This window comes from Gracilinanus agilis, chromosome 4, assembly GCF_016433145.1.
Source record: "Gracilinanus agilis isolate LMUSP501 chromosome 4, AgileGrace, whole genome shotgun sequence".
NCBI lineage: Eukaryota > Metazoa > Chordata > Mammalia > Didelphimorphia > Didelphidae > Gracilinanus > Gracilinanus agilis.
The window spans coordinates 501585484-501609363 of record NC_058133.1 but is presented as its reverse complement, the minus strand read 5'-3'; the positions used below and the strand labels follow the sequence as shown (position 1 = coordinate 501609363).

Sequence of the window (23880 nt, the reverse complement as noted above, 5' to 3'; positions counted from 1 at the left end):
TGCTAAAGTATTGAAGTTGGGGACATCCAGAAGACAATATAGAGAGGGCATAGTGGAAATGAGTAGGTTGAAACACATTTCTAATCAGTAATTGCACAGGAGAAATGATGTAAAGGACATCATCTAAGAAATATATAATTTAAAAAGATGAACTGGTTGTGTGACAAGATAATCACATACTCCAAAGGCATCTTTGCAATATGAAGAAGTCTTGAGAAAGACCCCTGTCAAGTTAGGTGGGAAAATATATTTGGGTTAGAAATATGGACAGGCATGTATGGTTTCTGCATTGTTGTAAGAAATGCACAAGTGGACGAGTCTAAAGATTCATTGGAGTAAATGTGATGGCTACAAAGATAAGAATGACAGAGGGAAAACTAATCCTAGGAATAATAAATAAGAAAATACTGGAGACTGCATAAAGTCTAGTGTAAGAGTCTGCTGTTTTTAATCTATCGCTGCCCATGGGAGAGGAAGCTCTGATCCTAATGAACAACGATACCTTTACTCATAAATGGAGAAAGGGGATTGCCCAAGTCATGTTAGTCAAGGAAATGTCTTTTAAGAACAAAGAACTGGGGCAGCTAGTTAACACAGTGGACAGAGTGCTAGATTTGGAGATGTGAAGTCCTGGTTTAAATGTGACTTTATTTCCTAGCTGTACTGTGTGACCCTGGGCAACTCTTTTAACCCCAATTACTAACCCTTACCTTAGAACTGATACTAAGTAGGTAAGGGTTTTAAAAAGCAAAACAACAGAACTACTTCAACAAGGTTATGTGGAAAAAAACCTTGGTGTTAGTGGGTCAGGAAGACCTGGGTTCAAGTCTTGCTTCTGACACTTTCTGCTTGTGAGACAATGGACTCTTCATTTTACCTTCTGAGCTTCAGTTTCTTTATTTGTAAGATGGAGAAATTAAGTTTGCAGTATTATCTCATGGTTGTGTGTGAACAGTGAGTTAACTAACCATAAAGTTTCTTAAAAAAACAAAAAACAAATTTTAAAGGACTATTTAATGTTAGTATTTCTATGTTGCCAAAGAACTCTTGGGGTCTAGAATTATACCCCAAATGATAATTCCACCTTGTCTGTAAGGGACTTTGGTGTTTACTAAGCACTTTTCCTCACAACAGACCTGTGAGGTAGGTGATATATTGTCTCTATTTTAGAAATATACTGAAACTTGGAGAATTTATGTGGCTCACATGTTGTCACAGAGTTTATACTGGTATCTTAAGAGACTCACTCATTTGAGTCATAGGATTTAAAGATAGAAGGGCATTTAGAAGCTAAGCAGTACAGTCTTTTCATTTTATAGATAGAGAAAGAAAGGTCCAGAATCTAAATGCCTTAGATAAGATTATATGTAGTAAATAGTAAAGCCATACTTGAGGAGTTCAGAGGACCTGAGTTCAAATTCTGTTTCTGTTACTACCTATGTGATTTTGGACAAATCACAATCCTGGGTCTCCGTTTCCCTCTCTGTAAAATGAGGATAGATCAGATGGCCTCTGAGGTCTCTCCCACAGCACTAGATCAGTGATCTCAATTGCATATGGGAGGATTTTTGATTATTTCAGTTCTGAATCTATAATCATAATATCAGATCTTTCTTCAATTATAAATAAATTGACCATCTGGTTCATTATTCTCTTACAGGTAATTTGTATGAAAACATGAAATCAGGTTCCTGAAGCTTCAGAATTGACAGTCAGATCTGAGGGGACTCAGTCAAAGTCCATTAATGAGATTCAGTCTGAATTACAAAGTTCTTTTATGCTATATTTTGAGTTCCAAATTGTCCCCCTCTTTCTCTCCAAACCCTGTATTAGAGAAGGCCAACATTTGATATAGATATATGCGTGGAACCATGAAGTGCATTTTTTCCATATATTAGGTTTATTTTTTTTCCTGATAGTAGATAGCATTTTCCTTCATAAGTCTTTCAAAGTTGATTTGAATGTTCATATTACTCAGAATAGTTTACTTATTTACAGTTACTCTTTTAATAATATATCTGTTACTCTCTACAACATTCTCTTATTTCTGCTCATTTTACTCTGCATTGTTTCATGCAAGTATTTCCATGTTTTTCTAAAATCAACCTGCTCATTATTTCTTAGAGCACAGTAATATTCCATCACAATCATATACCACAATTTTTTCAATCGTTCCCAAAGATGGATACCCTCTCAATTTCTAGTTCTATGCCACCACAAAGAAAATTGCAATAAATATTTTAAAACTTAGATTCTTTTTCCTTTTTTCCTGATCACTTTGGGAAAGAAACCTAATAGTGATATTGTGAGGTCAAAGGTTATACAGTTTTATAACTCTCTGGACACAATTCCAAATTTCTCTCCAAGGTTGTTGGATCAGTTCACACACAATTCCACCAGCAGGGTATTAGTGTCCCCATTTGCCTACATCTCCAATATTTATTATTTTCCTCTTCTAACGGTTTAGTCATTCTGATAGGTTAGTGAGATGGTGCGTCAGAGTTTTAAAGTTTTTTATTAATCAGTAATGATTTTGAGCATTTTTTCATATGACTATATATCTCTTTGATTTCTTCTTTCAAAAACTGCCTCTTCATATCCTTTGATGATTTTTCAATTGGAGAATGACTCATATTCTTATAAATTTGACCCAGTTTTCCATGTATTTGAGACACGAGACCTTTATCTGAGAAATTATAAAATTCTCCCCTCCTCTCCAATTTTCTGATTTCCTTCTGATCTTGGATACATTGGTTTTATTTGTACAAAACCTTTTATATTTAATGTAACCAAAATTATCTATTTTATATCCTGCAGTGCTCTGACTCTTGTTTATTAAGTTCATTTTCCATCTATAAATCGGATAGGTAATATGTTCCATTCTCTTCTAGTTTACTTATGATTTCTCTCTTGATGTTGAGGTCATGTATCCATTTTGACTTAATCTTAGTAAATTGTATAAGATACTATACACTAGTTTCTACCAGATTGCTTTCCAGTTTTCTAACAATTTTTACTAAATAAAAAGCAAAAGCTTAGATTTTTACAGTGATCAAACATAAGGTTATTTTAATCATTTGTTACTGTATATTATATATCTACACTATTTTACTCCTCTGTCGTTCAAGTTCTTAGCCAGTACCAGATAGTTTTGATAATTACCACTTTATAAATAGTTTAAAGAACTGGTACTGCTAAGACTTCCTTTTCTTTTTCTTTTCCATTAATTCTTTTGATGTTCTTGAACTTTTGTTCTTCAAATGAAAATTTTTCCTCCTAGCTCAAAATAATGGCAATTTAATTGGAATGGCATTGAATTAATAGCTTAGATAGAATTGTCATTTTAAAAATTATATTGTCTCAACCCACCCATGAATGACTAATGTTTCTCTAATTATTTAAATCTGACTTTGTTTAAGAAATATTTTATAATTATGTTCATAGAGTTCCTGGGTCTGTCTTGGCAGGTATACTCCCAGGTATTTTATATTGTCTTTGGTTATTTTAAATGAAATATCTCTTACTATATGTTCCTGAAGAGCTTTGTAGGCGATATATAGAAATGCTGATAATTTATGTGGGCTTATTTTATATCTACTAATTTGCTTAAATTATTGTTTCAACTAACTTTTAATTTAATCTCTAGGATTTTCCAAGTACGCCATTATATCTGCAAAAATAGAAAATTTTATTTCTTCATTGTCCATTATGTATCCTTCAATTTCTTTTTCTTATTGCCATCATCAGCATTTTTAGTACAATATTGAACAATATTGGCAATAATGGACATCCGTATTTCCACTCCTGATCTTATTGGGAAAACTTCTAGCTCATCCCTGTTACAGATGCTTGCTGATGGTTATAGGTAGATAGTTTTTATAATTTTAAGGAAAAATCCATTTATACCTATGCTTTCAAATTTTTTCCCTTTATTAAAGTTTATTCATTTAATTAATTAATTTAGAATATTTTTCCATGGTTCCATGATTCATGTTCTTTCCCCCCCCTCTTCCCTCCCCACTCCCGCAGCCAACAAGCAATTCCACTGGGTTTTCCATGTGTCATTGATCCAGACCTATTTCCATATTATTAATATTTGCAATGGGGTGATCGCTTAGAGTCTACGTCCCAAATCATATCTCCATCGACCCATGTGATCAAGCAATTGTTTTTCTTCCGTGTTTCTGCTCCTACTTTCAAAAATTTTTAAACAGGAATAAGTGTTTTGTCAAAAGAGTTTTCTGTACCTACCAATATAATCATATTTTTGCTGATTTTGTTTTTGATATATCAATTCTATTAATAGTTTTCCTTGTGTTGAACCAGTCCTGCATTCCTGGTATGAATCTCACTTGGTCACATTATATAATTTTTGTATTACATTTCTGTCACCTGCCAGATTCTCTTAAACTCCACCTTTGACTCTGTGACTGTCTCCTCCTAAAGACACCTATCGATAGTCTAGTCCGAGAGACCAGCCTCTTATTGGATCCCCTTATTGGCATGTGTAGGGGCGAGGGCACCCCTCCCTACCCACAACCGTGCTTATACTGGCCTGGAGGAAACAACAGTGTTGAAGACTTTCATGAATGCTTTTTGTACTCTTATTTCTGGTTCAGAAACAATCAAAAGGCCTTTTATTTGGCCTGCAGTAAGTAAGATATGTGGAAACACTGAAGTGAGGAGCGGAGCCTCCATCCGCAATATCGTGACCTCTCAGAAGCAGACACGAGTCACCTGCACACGTTCCCAGGAATGGCCTTCTTTGGCTCCTTCCCCATTGAATTAAGTTTAACACAGTAGTGCCAACACGCCCTGCTTGTCTGTCTCTGAACTTCCTTCTGTATGTTTTTACGTCATTCATTCATTCCCCCTCTCTTTTTTTTTTTTGGCATCACTAGCTCTACGGCTCTCATTTTCCCTCCAACTCTCCTGGCCCTGAGCCCCCCTCCGAAAGCCCTCCCCAGTTGTAGCATATCCTCAAGCAAAACAAATTTGTGGGGGGCAGCTGGGTAGTTCAGTGGATGGAGAGTCAGGCCTAGAGACAGGAGGCCCTAGGTTCAAATCAGGCCTCAGACACTTCCCAGCTGTGTGACCCTGGGCAAGTCACTTGACCCCCATGGCCTACCCTGACCACTCTTCCACCCAGGAGCCAATACTCAGTATTGACTCCAAGATGGAAGGTGAGGGCTTAAAAAAAACAAAACAAAACAAATTTGTGTTGTCATGGTTGTGTTTGGAAATGCACGTTCATTCTGCACCTACATTCTTAACTTCCTTTCCTCCAAGAGGTGGAAAGCCTACTTTGTCATCAGGCTCCTCCATCGTGCCAGGCATTGTGCTAAGCACTTTACAATGATGATCTCACAGTAACTGAGGTAGGTGCTAGGATGGCTCCCATTTCACAAATGAAGAAATGGAAACAACAGAAGTTAGGTGACTCGTCCAGTGTGGCACAGCTCGGGAGTGTGTGAAGCTGCATTTGAACTCGGGTCTTCTTGACTCCAGGCCCACGGCCTCATCCAGCTGTGGCTTCCATCGGGATTCCTACATTTCTCAAACTCGTTTTCCTTTCCAGTATCGTGGAGATCTACTGGAAAACGCTTCTTGGTCTCGTTCTAATGTGTGTCACTTCTTTACATGTCTTGGATGTTGTACATTTATCAGAGAAATTTACTACAAAGATTTGCCCCCATTTCTCTTTAATTTGATTTCTGATTTACTTCTGTCTGCATTGCTTTTGTTTGTGCAAGTTTTTCAATTTTATGTAATTAAAATTGACCATTTTGCTTCCTTCGATCTTCCCATCTCTCCTTTTAGGAGCTTTTCCTCTACCCATAACCCCTTCGGTTTTTCTCTGATTTGTTTATTCTAGGACTCTTTGGAGCTAATAGTTTCCAGTTCCTTTCTGCTGGAACAGAAAGGCTAATGGTTTCTGGGGGTTTCTTTTGTACCTTGATACTGTGCTGAAGTTGTTAAGTGTATCTATCAATTTTTTAATATAAGACGTGAAATGTTGATCTAATTTCTCCTCAGAGAAATTTTCCCAGCAGCTTTGGTCAAACAATACTTTGTCTTTGAGTTTTTTGAACACTGTGCTACTGTGTTGAGTTTCTTTTGAATCTTGTGTACCTAATCTGTTCCATTGACCAACTTTTCTATTTTTAGATAGGACCATTTTGATCATTTGATATTTTGTAGTGTACTTTCAGACTTGGTTTTGCTATGTCCCATTCCTTCCCACTCTTTTTCGTTATTTCTTTTGAGATTTTTTATCTTTTGTTTTTCCAATGAATTTTGTTACAATTTTGCCTAGTTCTATAAAGGAGTCCTTTTGTAGTTTGATTGGCATAACAATGAATCTGTAAATTAACTTGAGTAGTATTGTCATTTTTATTATATGGGCAAATCATGAGCAATCAATTCTCCTCCAATTGTTTAAAAATTCCTTTATTTTTGCAGTTTTTCCTGTTTCTTTCTGCTATGTAAACATTTAGAACTTAATTTTTCAATTAACATACATTTAAAAAAAATCACCCCTTGAAAAGAAAAATAAATCCTTGGAGAAAATATGATAATCAAGCAAAATTCTCTGGAATCATGGATGATCATTGCATTGATCAGAATTCTTAATCTTTTAAAGTTATTTTTACAGTGTTATTTGTAATAGCAAGCTTTTATGGTGTTTTAAGATTTGCAAAGAACTTTATAAATATTATCTCATAAACTCCTTACAACAACCCTGTAAGGTTTTTATTATTCCCATTTTACAGATGAAGTAACTGAGAGTCAGAGGTTAAGTGACCTGGCCAAAACTACACAGCTAGTGGGTTCTGAGTTGAGGCTTGTCTTTCTGATTCCAACTCTATTGTTCTATCCACTTTATCTCTAAACAACTGTGCAAATTTTCTCCTGGTTCTGCCCACTTAACTCTGTATCAGTTCATACAAGTTTTTCCAGATTTCTCTGGAGCTGCCCCTTTTGTCATTTCTTAAAATCCATTAGTATTCTATCATATTTACATACCACAATTTGTTTAGCCAATTCTAATTGAAAGGCCTCTTCTTTAGTTCCCATCTTTTCTGCTGGGCTTCTTGGTAATATATATATAAAGGCTAATGACTTTTTTGTGAGTTTATTTTATATTCTGCTATTTTAAAATTTTCCATTTTTTTGTTTCCATTTTTTAAAAGTTAAATCATTTGTTTTCTAAGAAAAACATTATTTCTTTGCAAATGTTATAATTTTGTTTATTCCTTGCTTTGGGCTTTCCCCCACTATTTCTTTTTTTTTTCTTGTCTTATTGCTATAGCTAGTATTTCTAGAGATCTATATGAAATAAAACTGTGACAATGAACCATCTTATTTCCCCCTGATCTTATTGGAATGGGCTGTAGTTTTCATTATAGATGATGGTTGATCTAGGTTTAAAATGTATACTATTTACCATGTTAAGAAAAGGTCAAGGGGGCAACTAGGGGGCTCAGTGATTTGAGAGCTAGGTCCAGAGATGGGAGGTCCTAGGTTCAAATATGGCCTCAGATACTTCTAGCTGTGTGACCCTGGGCAAGTCACTTAGCCCCCATTGCCTAGTCCTTATCAATTTTCTGCCTTGGAACCATTACACAGTATTGATTCCAAGGTGCAAGGTGAAAGTTAAAAAAATTTAAATGATTTAAAATGTAAAAAAATATTAGTTTTCCTAACATTGAAGCAACCCTGCATTTCTGGCATAAGTCCATTCTGGTCATAGTGTATAATCTTTTCAGTATGCCGTGGTAATCTCTGGTCTAAAATTTTATTCATTTTTTGCATTGATATTTATTAGAAATATTGATCTATTGTTTTAGTTCCCTGACTTATGTCTCAAAGAAAGAATTAGTAGGGATCCCATCTTTGCTTATTTTTGTAAGCAATTTATGTAAAATTAAAGAAGTTAACTATTCTGTCATTATTTGATAAAATTCACTCAAGTTCATCTTGACTTTTTAAGGTCTTCTTTGGAAATAAATGAATTCCCAAAGGGAGTTCAATTTCTTTTTCTAAAACTGTGTTATTTAAATTCTCTATTCTGAAAACCTGAGTATTTTAAAATTTTGGTATATATTCATCCATTTCTCTTAAGTTATTTTTGCTGACATATATTTGGATAAATAGTTCTAATAATTTCCTTTATTTGTTTCAAGTTTTCTTCTTTCATTTTGCATGTTAACAATTTGGTTTTCCACTTTTTAAAAAATCAAATTAATCAATCACGAATCTATTTTATTAATTTTTAAATGCTCCTACTTGCACTTATTTTAATAGGTATTTTTGGTTACTATTATTTTGTTGATTTCTTCTTTGATTATCAGAATTTTTTGTGTTTAGATGGATTTCTTTTGTTGGTCACTTTTCTCGTGTTTCATTTGCATACCCACTTCAATGATGTTCTTTCTTTTATTCTTTTATTCTTTTTTTTTTAACCCTTACCTTCCGTCTTGAAATCAATACTGTGTAGGCAATGGGGGTTAAGTGACTTTCCCAGGGTCACACAGCTGGGAAGTGTCTGAGGCCAGATTTGAACCTAGGACTTCCCCTCTCTAGACCTGGCTCTCAATCCAGTGAGCTACCCAGCTGCCCCCACTCTTTTATTCTCAAATGGGTATGGAATGACAAAATTTTCCTAATTATTCTTTTGGCTGTATCCCATAAATTTTGATATGAGGTTTCATTGTTATCATTTTATGAAATTGTGAAGTTTCTAATTTTTTTTGAATCACCAAGAATTAAATTATTTAGTCTCTATTTAAATTTGAAAACTTTTTTCAGAGACTTTTATAAATTATAATTTTATTGGATTGTCGTCAGTAAGGGATGTGTTTAATATTACTGTTTTTGACCTTTGCTTATGGAGTTTTTATGCCCTAACATATGGATTCAGTTTTATTAAATTTTTTGGTTAATGGTTTCATGCATAGCTGAGGTATATGTATATATATATGTACGTATGTACATATATATATATATATTCTGTTCTATTCTTCATTACTAATCACTGGAAATTTATTGTATCTAACTTTTATAATACTATTGTGGCCCTTAATCTATTATTTACTTATGTTTTTGTTAGATTTTTGTCTATATCCAAAAAGGGTTCATTGAGGTCTCTAACTTTTTTAATGGGGCAACTAGGTGGCGTAGTAGATAGAGTGCTGGATCTGAAGTCAGGAAGATATCTTCCTGGATTCAAATTTGGCCTCAGACACTAGCTGTGTGACCCTGGGCAAGTCACTTCACCCTGTTTGCCTCAGTTTCCTCATTTGTAAAATGAACTAGGGTAGGAAATGGCAAACGATTCCACTACCTTTGCCAAGAAAACCACAAAATGAGGTCAGGAAGAGCCAGACATGACTGAACAACAAAATATTTGTATTATTGTTGTCTCTTTTTCCTTAGAATTCTATTGACTTTTTCTTCAAGTAATAATAATACTAATAACTAATTATTTAGTGCTTACTATGTGCCAGGCATAGTAGTAAGAGTCGTACATTTATTATCCCATTTAATCCTTACAACAGCCTTGGGAAGTAAGTGCTATAATTATCCCCTTTCCACAGATGAAGAAACTGAGGCAGACAGGGGTTAAGCGCCTTGCCCGGGGCCACCCAGCTAGTAAGTGTGTGAGGCCAGATTTGAATTTATCTTCCTGATTTCAGGCCCAGCGCTCTGTGCCCTGTGATGCCCCAGCTGCCTGGCATCCTTAGGAGCTGTGCCGTCTGGTGCCTATATGTTGTGTGTCCCTATTCCATTGTCTGTGATCACACCTGTGATGGGGCTCCTCGCTTAACTCTTTTAGCCACGTCCATTCTTACTGTTGCTTTGTTGCAGGCCGATGGCCACCTCGGCCTTGTGGAATTTGCCTGAAGTACAAGAAATTCTGTTCGAGACCTTCATTTGTACACTTTTGTTTCCACTATGTTTCTCGCACGTAACATTGTTGGATTCTGCTTTTGGTCCATTCTGCTCCCTTGCTCAGTCTCACGAGAGCTCTGGCTGCTGCTCCTCCTGGGCCTCTTTACGTGGGGTGGGGAGGAGCGATGGGCAGTCTTAGGCCTTGTCCTCCCCTCCATCCCTTCTCAGCCTGCCAGTGGCCTGGTCTCTTGGCCTTTAAAGGGGGCGAGTGCCCTGCTGGGGCCCTGACAGGCCCCAGTGCCATGTTGGTCTCCAGCACAGAGCTGGCCTCCTCCTGAGGCTGGTTCCCGGCTCCTCCTCTGACAAGCCAAGGCAGGGACTTGGCCTCAAACACCTGATGGTGGGGTGTGCAGCCGGGGTGCAGGGCCCGGTGTCCTGTGCACTGCTTTCAGGGACTCGTGCTCCACCTGCCAGGCCTCTGCTGGCTCCTGGCCCGCGGGGGGAAGGGTGTTCCCTCTGGTTTCCCTAGAGTGACCCTTTCGCTGGCGTGGCTGCTTCTCTGCTTGTCTGGGCTCATCCGACTGCCTTGACAAGACCCTCTCCCTGTCTCTGCCAGCTTCTGACTGTCTTTTTGGGTTGCTACGTGCTGCCTGCAGCAGCTTCTGCTTTTTAAAGCACATTTATTATGATTTCTCTTTCTGGGGTCCTTTTCCTACGTTTTCTACGTGAGAAAGCTGGGCTAGAAGTGAAGTCAACAAGCTTTTTTTTTTTTTAAACCCTCTTCTTAGAACTGATGCTGAGAATCATTTCCAAGACAGAAGAGCAGTTAGTTCTAGGCAATGGGGTTAAGTGACTTGCCCAAGGTCACACTTTGAAAGAGTGAGTCCAGATTTGAACCCAGGACCTCCCATCTCCAGGCCTGGCTCTTAATTTACTAATCCACCTAGCAGCCCCTCAACAAGTATTTATTAAATATCTACTATATACCTAGTATAGTGCTAGGCCACTGAGTGTACAAAGAATGACACTGTCCCTGCCCTCAGGGAGTTTCCACTTAGTGAGCAGAAAGGCCCACATACAAATAAGCCCATCTGTCAGTGCTGCCAGTGTGGTACTTTACTCAGCTAGTAAAGGCCTGGTCACTCCCTCACATTTCCTTGCTTCCATATGTGGGGCAGGCTTGGTTCTTAGGCTCAGTGATTCACTTGGCTTCTCCTCTTACCTATGACTTTCTATATAGCCTCAGCCTACTCCTCTGGAGGATTTGTTTTCCTTTAAAACTAGGCAGCTGGGTGGTTCAATGGATTGAGAACCAGGCTTAGAGATGGGAGGTCCTGGGTTCAGATCTGACCTCAGACACTTCCTGGCTGTAGCTGTGTGACCCTAGGCAAGTCATTTAACCCTTACTGCCCTTCTGGCTTGGAAACAATATACAATATTGATTCTAAGATGAAAAGTAAGGGTTTAAAGAATAACCCAATTGTGGGAAGCAATGAAAAGAAGGAATGGCCAAAGCTCGTTAACCTAGGAAGATCTGTGTGTGGGTTTCTTTTTTACTCTGAGAAACTGTACAATTGAACCAACAATTCTGTTTCTAAAGCTCTGAGCCCCTAGCCAGGAAAACTGTCATGGTGAATATATAGTCTTATAATCTCTTTCTCTTTCTTCTAGGCATTTCCCCGACTGTTTTTCTCTGTTGTGTTTGAGTAATGAAGCACACAAATCAGTAATAGAATGATTAACCACATTTATAATAAAAGAAAAAGCAAAGAAAAGCAAAGTCATAAGAACTAGAGATTGAAGGGACATTTGGTTTTAAATGCCCAGCAGACAGCTAGTGATATGCAAAGGGAGCTCAAGTAAGAGACCAGGGTGGGATGTGTAGACCTGGGAGTCCCTGGCATGCCGATGGCAATTAAGCCCTGGGAGCCTCGAGAAGAGAACAGGGACCAGGAGATGTGACGTGAATGAGCAGGTGAGGCTGAGAGGGATGGTCAAACAGGTAAGAAACGAACCACCAGCATCGTAAAGTCCAGGAGGAGGAGGAAGGTCATCGGCAATGTGAAATGGAGCTCTAGAGATCCAGAAGGACGGGATAAGAACATCCCGATGGGGCAGAGATTGCTGGTAATTCTGGAGAGTTGAGTGATGGACTTGGAAGCTAGACTACCAAGGGCTGAGAAGGGAGTGACGGAATGGTCAGAGCCTTTTATATGCTTTTCTCACAACCCTGTGAATGAAATCCATTGTGAGAGGCTTATTGACCCCATTTTACGGGTAAGGAGACTTTGTCCCAGAGGTTAAATATCAGACCACAGTCACACAGAAAAGAACTCTTAGATTATTGACAGTTTCTCTCTGTGCCTCTGTCTGTCTGCCTACCAGTCTTTCTACTGTCTCATTAAGAATTTAACTGTCAGGTGGCTCACTGGACAGAGAACTAGGCCTGGAGATGGGAGGTCCTGGATTCAAATTTGACTTCGGACACTTCCTAGCTCTGTGACCCTAGCCAAGTCACTTAACCCCAATTGCCTAGCCCTTACTGCTCATCTGTCTTAGAACCAATAAACTTAGTATCTACCCTAAGACAGAAGGCAAAGGTTAACCCTCACCCCCACACGCAAATAAGATAGAACCATCAAATTTAAAATGCTCGTTTTCTGCATCTGCTTCTAGGTCTATCTGAATGTCTGTCACTTTTGGATTGAATTTTGTCACCAACACTGAATTTTGTTATTTTTGCCATCTTAGTGGGTGTTAAATGGTATCTTAAGGTTGATTGGATTTGCATTTCTATAATTTTTAAGGAATTTCATTAATTTTTTTCCATGTGGTTGTTCCCAGTTTGCATTTCTGCTTTCATAAGTTGTTTATTCACGCCCTTTGCCCTTTGCTCCATTGAGGAATGCATATTATTAGTCATTATAGATACTCATCATTTCCTTATAGGTTTGGAATGTCAAATCTTTAACTGATATATATATATAATACAAGAATTTCTCCTTAAACCTTTCTTTTATTTTTAGAGATATTGCTGCTTGTTTTGCAAAAATCCTTTCATCTTCTACTTTTTCAAAAAATAAATTAAAAAAATTTAAAACCTTTTATCCTCGGGTAGCTTGTGAAACTGGATGCCTCAAAATTCTGAGTTTACAAGGATTGAGGCAGCCGAGTGGGGAGCAGTGGAGAGAGTGTGATTCTAGAGCAGTGATGGTGAGCCCATGGCACGTGTGCCAGAAAGGGCATGCAGAGCCCTCTCGGTAGGCACACCTGTCGTCACACACCAGAGTTCATTATTAGAAAGCCAGAGGGACGGGGGCGGAGCTGTTCCCCTCCCCCTCTCTATGCCATCACCTGCCCCTCTGTCCAATAGCCAATGGGAGGGCTTCCTTTCTCTCCTGTTTGGGGTAAGGGGGAGTCCAGGGGAATGAGGTGGGGACAGGGCACAGCACTTGATCTCTGGGGGGCCCAGGAGGCAACTTGGTCTGGGGGGTGGGGGGGAGGCAGGGCCTATCGCTCCATCTCTAAAAGGTTTGCCATCAGTACTCTAGAGTCAGGAAGACCTGGATTCAAATCCAGCCTCAAACACTTTGTATGACTTTGGGAAAGTCACAACCTCTGCCTCAGTTTTCTTAACTGTAACATGGAGATGATATTAGCAAAATACATATACAATATATACATATCTTGCAGTGTTGCTGTTAGGATCAAATGAGAGGATAGTTGTAAAGCACAGTGCCTGGCACATAGCAGGTGCTACGTAAATGCTAGGTATTATCATTATGTCTCCTCTCAGAGGTCTTTCTCCTATAATGAGCACTTTTGGTTTGATTTTTTATGTCCTTACAGGGTTTTCTCTGGGAAATCTTGTTGCATAGCTTGTCTGGGCTTCCACATAGGTGGGTAACAGAAGTTACATAGTGCCTTTGTAAGCACTCAAGGTAACAAATACATTTTTAAAAACTTTTGCCTTCCATCTTAGAATCAATATTGTATTTTGGTTTGAAGGCAGAAGGGCGGTGAAGGCGAGGCAATGGGCGTTAAATGTCTCGCTCAGGATCACACAGCTGGGAAGTGTCTGAGGCCAGATTTGAACCCGGGACCTCCCATCTCTAGGCCTGACTCTATCCACTGAGCCACCCAGCTGCCCCCTAACAAATGCCTTTATTGACCCAATAGAAAATGCAGACAGTTCAAAGGACTCACAGGAGTGCATGAAAGGATACTCTTAGAGAACTGAATTTGGGGTTACTGATGGGATCTAACCTGACGTTCTAGTAAAATCCTTCATTTTCACTGGAACTTACATAAGTCCTCTCAGATTTCTTACAGTATTATCCTGTGGTTTGGACTCCCTCTTGGAAGACAAATACTGCTGCCGGACAGGAATAATTTAACCTGCACTGCCCAAATCGTCCCGGGTAATAGTGGGAAGCAACATAAAGGTTTTCAGATCCTCCATATTCAGCTTTAAATGCTTTATTGCTCCTCTACCTTTGGCTTTTTGTAGGGAAGGGAAGAGGCACATATGAGGAGATCCGGATGACAGAAAAATAACAAATATCAGTAATTGTTTTTAAGTGTAAGGTGGGGAGGCGCCCAATCAACTCCATGATCTTACTAGACTTGGGCTATCCAAACAGCCTCTTCCCTTCCCTACAAAAAGCCATCTTTTATGTAACTCCTACACACAGGCCTCTCTGTCTACACTTATAATAAAGAATAAATAGGAAAATAAATAGGAAAAAAAAGACAAAAAAACAGCAAAAAAAATTAATGCATCGTCCAAGTTGGTCACCTTCTACAGTGTTTTATAGTCATCGTCCCCCATCTCAAATGAGAGTATCTGTAAAAAACAGCACATAGCACACAACGCACACACCTAGTAGGCACACTTTTGTTGTGGTTGTTCAGTCATGTCTGACTCTGTGACCCCATTTGGGGTTTTCTTAGTGATATACTGGAGTGGTTGGCCATTTCCTTTTCCAGCTCATTTTACAGTTGAGGAAACTGAGGCAAACAGGGTGAAGTGACTTGCCTAAGTTCACACAAGTAGGAAGAGTCTGAGGCCGAATTTGAACTCAGGTCTTCCTGACTCCAGGCCTGGCTCTCTGTCCACTATACGGCTTGGTAGGCGCTCTCTAAATGCTTATACTCTGTCCTTTTCCTTCACAAGAAAGGGCAGAGGTGAATTCTCTTTGCTCTTCTTTGAGGCCAAGCTTGTCCATGATCATTTCAGTCTCGATTATTTTGTTGTTCTTTTAGTTTACACTGTGATAGTTGTGTTGAGTGTTATCCTGGTTCTGCTGACCACTGCATCAAATCTTAGGAGCTAAAAGGTCTAAAAGGTCCCTTAGGAATGGGCTTGGGCCACAACCCCATTTTGCAAATGAGGCAGCCGGGGCTCGGATAGGTTAGATGAGTTGCCCAAGGCCATGTTGGCATTAAGTGGTCAGGATTCAAACCCAAGTCTAGCATGACCCATCTTTCTATTCTTTTTCTAGTACTTGATAGTTGTGGGTTAAAAAAAGCCTCCCTGTTAGAATGGAAAGTCTTTGAGAGTTGGGATTGGTTCATTCTTTGTGCTTACCATGGTATCTGGCACATAGTAGGTACTTCTTGGAGAATTGTGGGTAGGTAGACTGGGATGATCTACATAATGGGAATAATAACCTCACGAAGCTCGCTGGGATACAAGTATAGTGCCAGCCTTCAAAGGCTATCCAGGGGCATTGAGGCAGCTCAGTGGATCGAGAGCCAGGCCTGGAGATGGGAGGTTCTAGGTTCAAATCTGTCCTCAGACACTTTGAGACTGATGGACAGGAACCATAAAACCCTGCACTGTTCAAGTCATCCAAGGGAATAGTGGGAGGCAAAGTACAGGTCTTCTGATCTTCCATGCTTCCTAGCTTCTTAGCTGTGTGACCCTGGGCAAGTCACGTAATTCCCATTGCCCAGCCCTTACCTCTCTTCTGCCTTGGTACCAATATATAGTATTGATTCAAAGACAGGAGGTAATGGTTTAAAACCCCCTCCCCCCAACTATCATAATGTGAGCTTTGAGTAGTGTTTTTAGTGGATGCCAGGCTCCCCATGGGAGGGAGCCAGAGGGTCACTCCAGGTCCAGATCCTCTGGCTATTCAAGCTAGGAAGACTGATTCTCTGTTACCATTCCTGCCTAGAGCCTATGATGGCCTTGCATCTGCTCTGGTCGAGATGTGGGGGTGGATGCTGAACTGAGAACTTTCAAAGTTCTAGCAGTCAGAGACCAGACACCGAGAATAGGGTCAGGGTTCTGAGATAGAATCATTTCCCCTCCCACCTTCTTCCTCCCTCTTGCAGTTTCTCTACTCATCAGAGCCACCCTTTTCCTTCAGAAGGGCTCCCTCCAAGGGCAGACAGCAAGTCCTGAGGGAGGAACCCTGAAAGCAAGTTGGGTGACTTTCACTTCCTTGTCTAGGGAAGCTGGTGTTTCCCTCACCCACAGGCAGCTTGACTGGAGCAGTAGACAGTCATTGATGGGTTTGGGGCAGAGGGGAAGCAATGATCATAAAACCACTAGACTTAATGTGGCAGAGGCACACAGACGGAATTGAGGAGGGACTGAAGGAGGGAAGATTGGTTAGGAAGCAGTTGAGGTGGTCCAGGGGTGATATAAGGGTCTGAACTAAGCTGGTGGCAATGGAGAAGAGAGATTTTGTGGAAAGAACAGTGTCTGATTGGATGTTGGAAAGGTAATTGGAAACCAAGTTAAGGGAGAAGAGAAAAAGGAACCTACTGAGTACCAATCAAGTGACCCAGGGCAGTAAGTTGGGCACCCAAAAACCCTTGGATATGGGATCGTTGATCCACCAGTGGACACCCAAAGAATCAGCAGGCTGTTTCAGTGCATAGAGCACTGGGCTTGGAATCTGGAAGACTCCTCTTCATGACTTCAAATCTGGCTTTAGTAGGTGTGTGACCCTGGGCAAGTCATTTAACCCTGTTTGCCTTCATTTCCTCATCTATCAAATGAACTAGATTAGGAAATGGCAAAGTATCTTTGCCAAGAAACTTCAAAGAGGGGCACAAAGAGTCAGATGTGACTGAAAAATGACTTAACTACCCAGAGTAATGCTACTGGATCCCTAATAAACTGACAGGACCTGGCCACGTTTCCACATTTTTACTGACAACTCGGATGAAAGTACCAATGATGGGTGTATCTGATTTACAGATGACAAATCTGACGCTGGGGAAAAGAGTTACTATATAGGATAGCAGATGGGGCGAGAGAGCAGCATAGACTTAGCAAGAAGCCATGAGAGGTATCTGAGAACAGACAAGCACTCAGTGGCGGGGCTAACCTTGGGCTGCATATGGTAGATGTACTTTCCCCGGGACAGACTACAGCCCTCCCCTCCCCACCAGCCCAGCACTCCCAGACCCATCTGACATTTTGGAAACCTTTCTTCATCTTGGCTTTTGCAGCATGGTAGACCTTTTCCTACTGTTGTAACCTTCCTTGACTTTCTCCGGGAATCCACTTCCTTCTCCTCACCTGCTGCATTGCCACCAGGGTCAGCTTCTGCCTTGGGGCTCTCCTCTGCTAATTGGCGACCACCACCATTTTAGGAAGGCACCCACCTCTGACTCTGCTTCCTCTTCAGCTGGTGACTTGCCCTGCCTCTTCCTCCCTTATAGCCCACCTGTTTTCAGCACTGTCTGGGTGTCTTTACCCATTAGAATGTAGGCCCTTTGAGGGAAGGAATTATCTTGCTTATCGAATTTGTGTTCCAAGTGCCTCTGGTATATAGTACATGCTTAAAAGTGCTCCATCTACCCATCTCTCCATTCATTCATCCACCTATCTGCCTATCTTTATATCTCCTCATCTATCTCCCTTCTTCCCTCCCTCCCTGCATCCCTCCATCCCTCCCTCCCTCCATGCCAGAACTTGTTTCAGGTTAGCACCGTTACTAGGTGTTATGATACATGGACAAAACCAGGGAAAACGCCAGAGAACAGATAATGACCCACCCCTACTCCTTCAGAGTGGGAAGGGGGGATATTACTGGGAGAGCCTATTATCTCAATTGCTAGCGATGGTCACCTTATCATGTTTTTGCCTGTTTCTCATTGTCAAGAGAGAAGATCACAGACCTAGAGCTGGAAGACACTTCAGAGATCATTTAGTCCAGCTCTCTTACTTTATGGATAAGGAAACTGAGTCCGGCATGGCTCAATGACTTGTTAGCACCAGGCCTAGTACATCCTAGGCACTTAAATAGAATATGGATTTAGAACTGAAATAAATCTTTAAAGTCTATTGAGTCCAACCCTCTTACTTTACCAAAGGGGAAACTGAGGCCCAATGAGATTAAGTGACTTACTCAAGGCACTTCTTGATTGTCTGGCCATTAAAGTAAGATTTGAATTCATTTCTTCTTGACCCCAGGTCAAGTATTGGCTAGCTCTGGCTACTAGGCCACACTGCTTCTCTAAATGAAAAGCCAGTGGCAGCTGGTATCCCTAGGCAGTCTGACAAGGCCAGGAAGGCCTTACCCTGCATTTGCTTTAGAGATTGGACAAGGGAGGTTTCGGCCTCAGTTTATAGGGAAGGCCAAAATAACTAGGATGTGAAGACAAAAAACATCAGTACGAAAAAATTTTTTTAAAGATAGATTTTGTGGGAAGACAAAGGGTTTCTGCAAGCAGAAATGCAGCCAGCCTTGAACAGACTTGTGGAGTGAGAGCCTTTGCTTGACCTAAGAAAGAACAAGAGGAGGCGGAGCAAAGTCTTGGCAGAGTCTCTCTCTCTCTGTCTCTCTCTGTCTCTCTTTTTATTGGACATGAATTCTTCAGAAAATCCACTCCCACCAGAAAGATGCCTGTTCTACCTGCTGCTCCTCTGGTGAACAGGGACCCTCACTTAGGCCAAACTCTCCCAATTTTATCTCCTTAGCCCAATCCCTTTGGCTCCTGGCCATTGATGATGGTGAATGCCAGGAAAGAAAATGGGGGTGAGGAGAGGCTCCTGAGACATCAGCTGGGGGGCTCCCTCCTGGACTCAGAGATGTCACTTTAGGTGGAAAGAACCAGAGGGGAGGGAACAAGAAGGAAATCCTTGTCCATCCTAGGACTGGGAGGCCTGCCTGGAGTAGGAAGAGAGGGGAGGAGGCCACGTGAGCAGAGGATCTTCATCACTGTGAGCCCTGGGGACCCTACCCTAGTCCATGCCCTTCTTTCTGCTCCTTGCTTCTCCAAAACTCCCTTGGCTCCCAGCTTAGAAAAGAGAGCAGCACCTTGGATAGCATTAGGCCAGCACCTATATTTTACAGCAGAAGAAACTGAGGCTCATAGAGAGCAAGAGACTTTTCCACAGAGAAAATTCTTAACAGAACTGTGATGGAACTCGGGATGCCTCTCTTGAAGTCCAGTGCTTTTCTCTGGCACAGAACTGCTTCAGAGGCGAAATGAGAGAGTAACCGCTGCCTTCTGGGCATCCTCCCCTCCACTGGACCTACTTCTAGTAGAGAGGCAGAGGCAGATTGTAGTTTGCTGTGGTCAGGGCTCCCTCCAACTTTCCAGCCTGGGGGGCAAGGACCACTCAGCTGCTTGGAGGGAACTAAAGGCTTAGGATACCAGACCTCTCCCTCCCCTCCCCCTGTCCAATACAAATAAATCTTCACTTCTTCCCCTGGAATGATTCCCATTTGGGGGCTGAAATGAAGCATGGCTGTGGTGAGAGGTTGGCAGAGGGGGGAGGACAAAGGGTAGGGCGCTGAGGGATATCGAATGACATCTTGATGAGATGCCCACTTGTAATTTCTCCATGTCTGGGTATCATGGATAAGATACTTTTCTGGCGGAGGGAAGCAGGGCATGAGGCCAGACAAGGAGTTCGGTTATCTCTCTGCTTCCTGTTCCCTAAAGTCCTCTTTCTCCCTGGGGTTTGCTTCCCCTCTATCAAGGCTGGTGTAGCTGTTGGGTTATGATCCTGGGTATATCTGCCCCCATGTTCTGACAGAAGGATTCTGGGTCTGACACCTGAGGAACACAGGATGGGGGATAGGGTGGGGATTCCCAAGGTGAGGGCGGAGGTCTATAACTTAGATTGTGCCAGGCTGGCCTCTAGGTCCCTAGGAGGGGTTACTGAGGTTGCCCTCTGTGACAGCTCGAGTAGCCTGTTCAGGGACACGGGCAGGGTCTGTCAGGATGCAGGTAGAGGTGCTCAGCTGGCGGAGGGAGCTCAGGACGGCTGGTGAGAAAAGGAGACCACCACCCATCAGCTCATCTGTACCCATCCTGCCCGTGGGGATGGGGAAGGAGTGCTGAGATGTGGGTGGTGGCGAAGGGGAGCCTGGTCCATTCTTGTTAGAAACAGGTGGGCATAGGATTTCTAACTGGTCCCCAGTCCTAAAGCCTGGAATTCTGCCCTCCACCATACCCCCTCCACCCCACTGACTGATGGATGAAGGGCTATGAGCGGCCCAGGGGAGTGAGGTTGAATAGAGTAAAGTGAAGGGAGTGGCGGTAGGGGAGGGAGGGAGGGATAGAGAGATGGTGGTAGTAGGGGGAGGACATACTAGGGCGCAGGGCAGGCAGAGAACAGTACTGGTCCAGCCAGGCCAGTGAAGTCTGCCGTAAGCTGTGGAGACTTGCTGTGGACACCATCCCATTGAAGGACTCAAACAGAGGCCGGATAAGTATGCTGAACTGTCAGCCCAGTGGGTCAAGGAACACACAGCCCAGCCAGGATCCCCTCCCTCTGCTCCCCGTTGAGTCTGCTCTAGCCCAGGCTCTGATGTCAGCCAACGGACCCAGAATCTTGGATCTTCCTGTTCTCAGACCATCAGCTTCCTTCAGTTTACTGCTGCAAGTTAACCCGTGACCTTTCCCATCATCCCGACTCACAGAAGTCAAGTGCCTCCCAAGAGCTGGGCCTGAAGAGAAACGGGCAGGAAAGGGGGCCTCCCCACTGTTATATTCACTGACCCTTCCAGGCAGGTATTTGCCATTTCTGTCTTTGTGTCTACACTGCCTGGCACATAGTAGGTGTGTAATGAATACTTGTGTATTTGAATTTTGGTTGAGTGTTCAGCCACCAATCACAGCTATGTGTTTCTCGTCCTTTAAGGTTTATAATAATAGCTAACATTGAGATTGTATTTTAAGGTTTGCAAAACACTTAACACTCTTCTTATTTCATTTGCAGTAACTCAGGGAAGTAGGTTTTATTTGCAAACAAACCAGCCCTTACTCTCTGTCTTAGAAGTGATACTAAGGAGCCTTAAAGTCTCCCTCACGTTTTTTTAACCCTTACCTTGTATGTGAGACCCTGGACAAGTTACTTAACCTTTGACTGCCTCCGTCTCTTTTTCTGTAAATGGGGGGGATAATAGCAGCACCTTCTCCTCAGGGGTTTTAGGAGGCTCGAATGAGATGGCATAGAGGGTGACCTCAAAATCCTAGTTTTTTTAATCCTCACCTTTTTTCTTAGAATCCATACTAAGTATCCGTTCCAAGGCAGAAATGGGATAAGGGCTGGACAATGGGGATTAAATGACCCGGCCAGGGTCACCCAGATAGGAAGGAGCTGAGGCCACATTTGAATCCAGGACCTCTCATCTCCAGGCCTGGCTCTTTATCTGCAGAGCCACCTCGCCGCCTCTGGTATAGTTTTAAGCTAACCGCATTAAGACTTTTGGGTCACTCTCTGATAAATGCTTGATAAACCCTAAAGCACTACCTAGGTGCTGGCCTGGCACACAGACATTAAATGAGCATTTAGTAAGCTCCTAATATGTGCCGCCACGCGTTGTCCTGAGCGACGGAATAACTAATTAATAACTTAACAAATTGGGGCAGAGTTACGCTTCGGGTAAGGCTGAAGAGTCAGCGCTGCCGGGCAGCCCTCTACAGTCCTCCAGAGCCCTCCCACGGAGCTGTTGGTCGTTCCAGGAAGGACCAGTAATTCCTACCCTGCAAGCCCTGGAGGCTGGCTCTGGGTCATCTCCCCAGAGCCCTCTGCACAGAGTACTTTCTGTTTGGAGAAGGATACGACCCAGAATTTCCAGTTGTGCAGGGTTCGAGTCCGGACGTAGTCATCGAACATGTCCCTCATCTGGTCGAAGCGCTGGTGGGTGATGGGCACCCCTGTGGCAGGCAGCTGCTGCTGGCAGAGGCTGGAGAGCCAAGGGGGGAGAGGAGGTCAGGGCAGGGCCCCGGGCCGGGCGGGGGATGGAGGGGACGAGGGCCCCGGCGGCCATCGCGGCCCTCCCGCCCTCCCCAACGTCCCTCTCGCTCCCTACTTGATGGCCGTGTTGAGCTCCTCGATCTGGTCCCGCAGGTGCTGGGCCTCCTCCTGCATGGCGGCCCGCTCCTGCTGCAGCATCACGATGTACTCCGCCGTCTTCTGCAGGGTCGTGGCCTTGCTCACCTGGGGGTGGGGGCCGGTCAGGGACAAGCGGGGGCCTCGGGGTGCCCCCCAGGAGGCTCACCCCTCCGCTCGGTGTGTGAGGAAGCACGTCCGGTCTGCGAGGTGCCGGGCTGGCACTGCCCAGCACCCGGCTGCAGTCACACCCCACGGGGGTCCAGAGGCTGGCCGGAGGGCAGATGGGAGGCCCCTGAGGCCGGGTAAGAGGATGAGTTACCCCCCAGGGGCCTGGCTGGGGCCATGCGGAAGCTGGGAAGGAGCCTGCCTTTGGGTCTGGGTTCGAGCATCTCCCGCGGACACTTCCTCCCTTGGGCCCTGGCCTCCTTGGGGTGCCCGCCGCAGGCAGCCCGCTCACCTTGAGGCTGGGCTGGGCACTGAGTGTGCTCACCAGCCCGTGCAGAGTGTCGAAGCCCAGCTTGATGTTGAAGCGGCGTTTCTGCTCCGCTGAGATGTGGGTGATGCGGCGGTTCTCCGTCTGCAGGGGAAGGGCTGGGGCTGAGTGCGGGGGGAGGCCCGGGGAGGGGCAGCCCGAAGGGGGCACGTCCGGGCAGGGGCAGGCGTTGGGGGGCCCACCTTGTTGTCTGGGCGTCCTCTGCCCAGAGCGGGCTGTGGGGGCGAGATCCGGGTGCCGAGCCCCATTGGCCCGGGCAGGGGGGGCAGCTCCCCAGACAGACGTCGCTCATTCCCTAAAGGGACAGAAGAGGGTGGCTCCGACTGTGGCTCCTGTGGGGCTCCCCGACCCTCCCTGGCCGCGGCTCTCAGAAGTGGAGCTCGGGCAGGCAGGCCGGACGAAGAGCCCACGGCACGCTTTTGTCCTTTGCTCGCCCTTCCCTCCCGGCCCCTGCCTCCATCTGCCTCTCTCCATCCTCACCGGGTGCTGGGGGGGACAGCCGCTCCGCTTTGGGGACCAGGAGGGGCCCGGGAGGAGCCAGCGTGGCAGGGGTCAAGGCGGGCTGGGGCTGGGGCTGAGCCGGTGGCGGGGAGAAGAAGGCACAGGGAAAGTCGGGGGGTCCCGGCTTCTGGAGGACAGAGGAGGAGAGGGTCTGAGGGCGGCCTCCTCTGAGGCCCCCTCCCCGCCTCTCCACACCCCCCCCTTACCAGGGGTCCGGAAGGCCTGAGGTCGGCGCTCGAGGGTGGCTCCAGCGGCTGCTCCGGTTTCGCTGCAGAGGGGCAAAGGAGGGCTGGTCTAGGGCAGTCTCTGCGGCCTTCCTCGCCGGCCCTCCCTTGCCTGCCTCGACTCTCTCCTTGGGGCCCGCCGGAGCAGCTCTGGGGGCGGCTTCATCTTCCCGCCCCATCGCCTCCACTTCCTGTCTCCCACCTCCCCAAACCCCACTTACGGGCCGTGAGCAGCTGCGTGAGGCAGGGGTTGGACCCTCCGGCCAAGGCTGCAGGGCTGGGCCTGTGCACCCGAGGGGCCGCTGCAGGAGGCTTGCCTTTGGGCCGTGGACGGGGCATGGCAAACTGGGGCCCACAGCCCGGGTCCGAGTACCCTGAAGGGAGGAGCTCCAGGGGGAAGGAGGATGGGGAGGGGACAGTGCTGGAGTGGGGGGTTGGGAAGGGGCTGGGGG

At 44.1% G+C, this 23880-nt stretch overlaps 1 protein-coding gene across 4 annotated transcripts in view; it reads right to left on the bottom strand.

Annotated features, from left to right (window-relative positions):
- Positions 1-18530: 18530 nt before the first annotated feature.
- Positions 18531-23880, bottom strand: part of MLXIPL (MLX interacting protein like) — a 35410-nt gene continuing 30060 nt past the window's right edge. Inside the window, exons 10-18 of one of the 4 annotated variants that reach the window (XM_044673101.1) lie at positions 23650-23867; positions 23411-23472; positions 23184-23331; positions 22886-22998; positions 22668-22781; positions 22188-22258; positions 21938-22061; positions 20463-20592; positions 18531-20134 (exon numbers count right to left, since the gene is read on the bottom strand). In XM_044673101.1, coding sequence (XP_044529036.1) covers positions 20016-20134; positions 20463-20592; positions 21938-22061; positions 22188-22258; positions 22668-22781; positions 22886-22998; positions 23184-23331; positions 23411-23472; positions 23650-23867 — 1099 coding nt within the window. In that variant the 3' untranslated portion in view covers positions 18531-20015. Of the gene's footprint in view, positions 20135-20462; positions 20593-21937; positions 22062-22187; positions 22316-22667; positions 22788-22885; positions 22999-23183; positions 23332-23410; positions 23473-23649; positions 23868-23880 lie in introns of all 4 variants that reach the window. The other 3 variants (XM_044673100.1, XM_044673099.1, XM_044673098.1) reach the window with 3 other exon arrangements.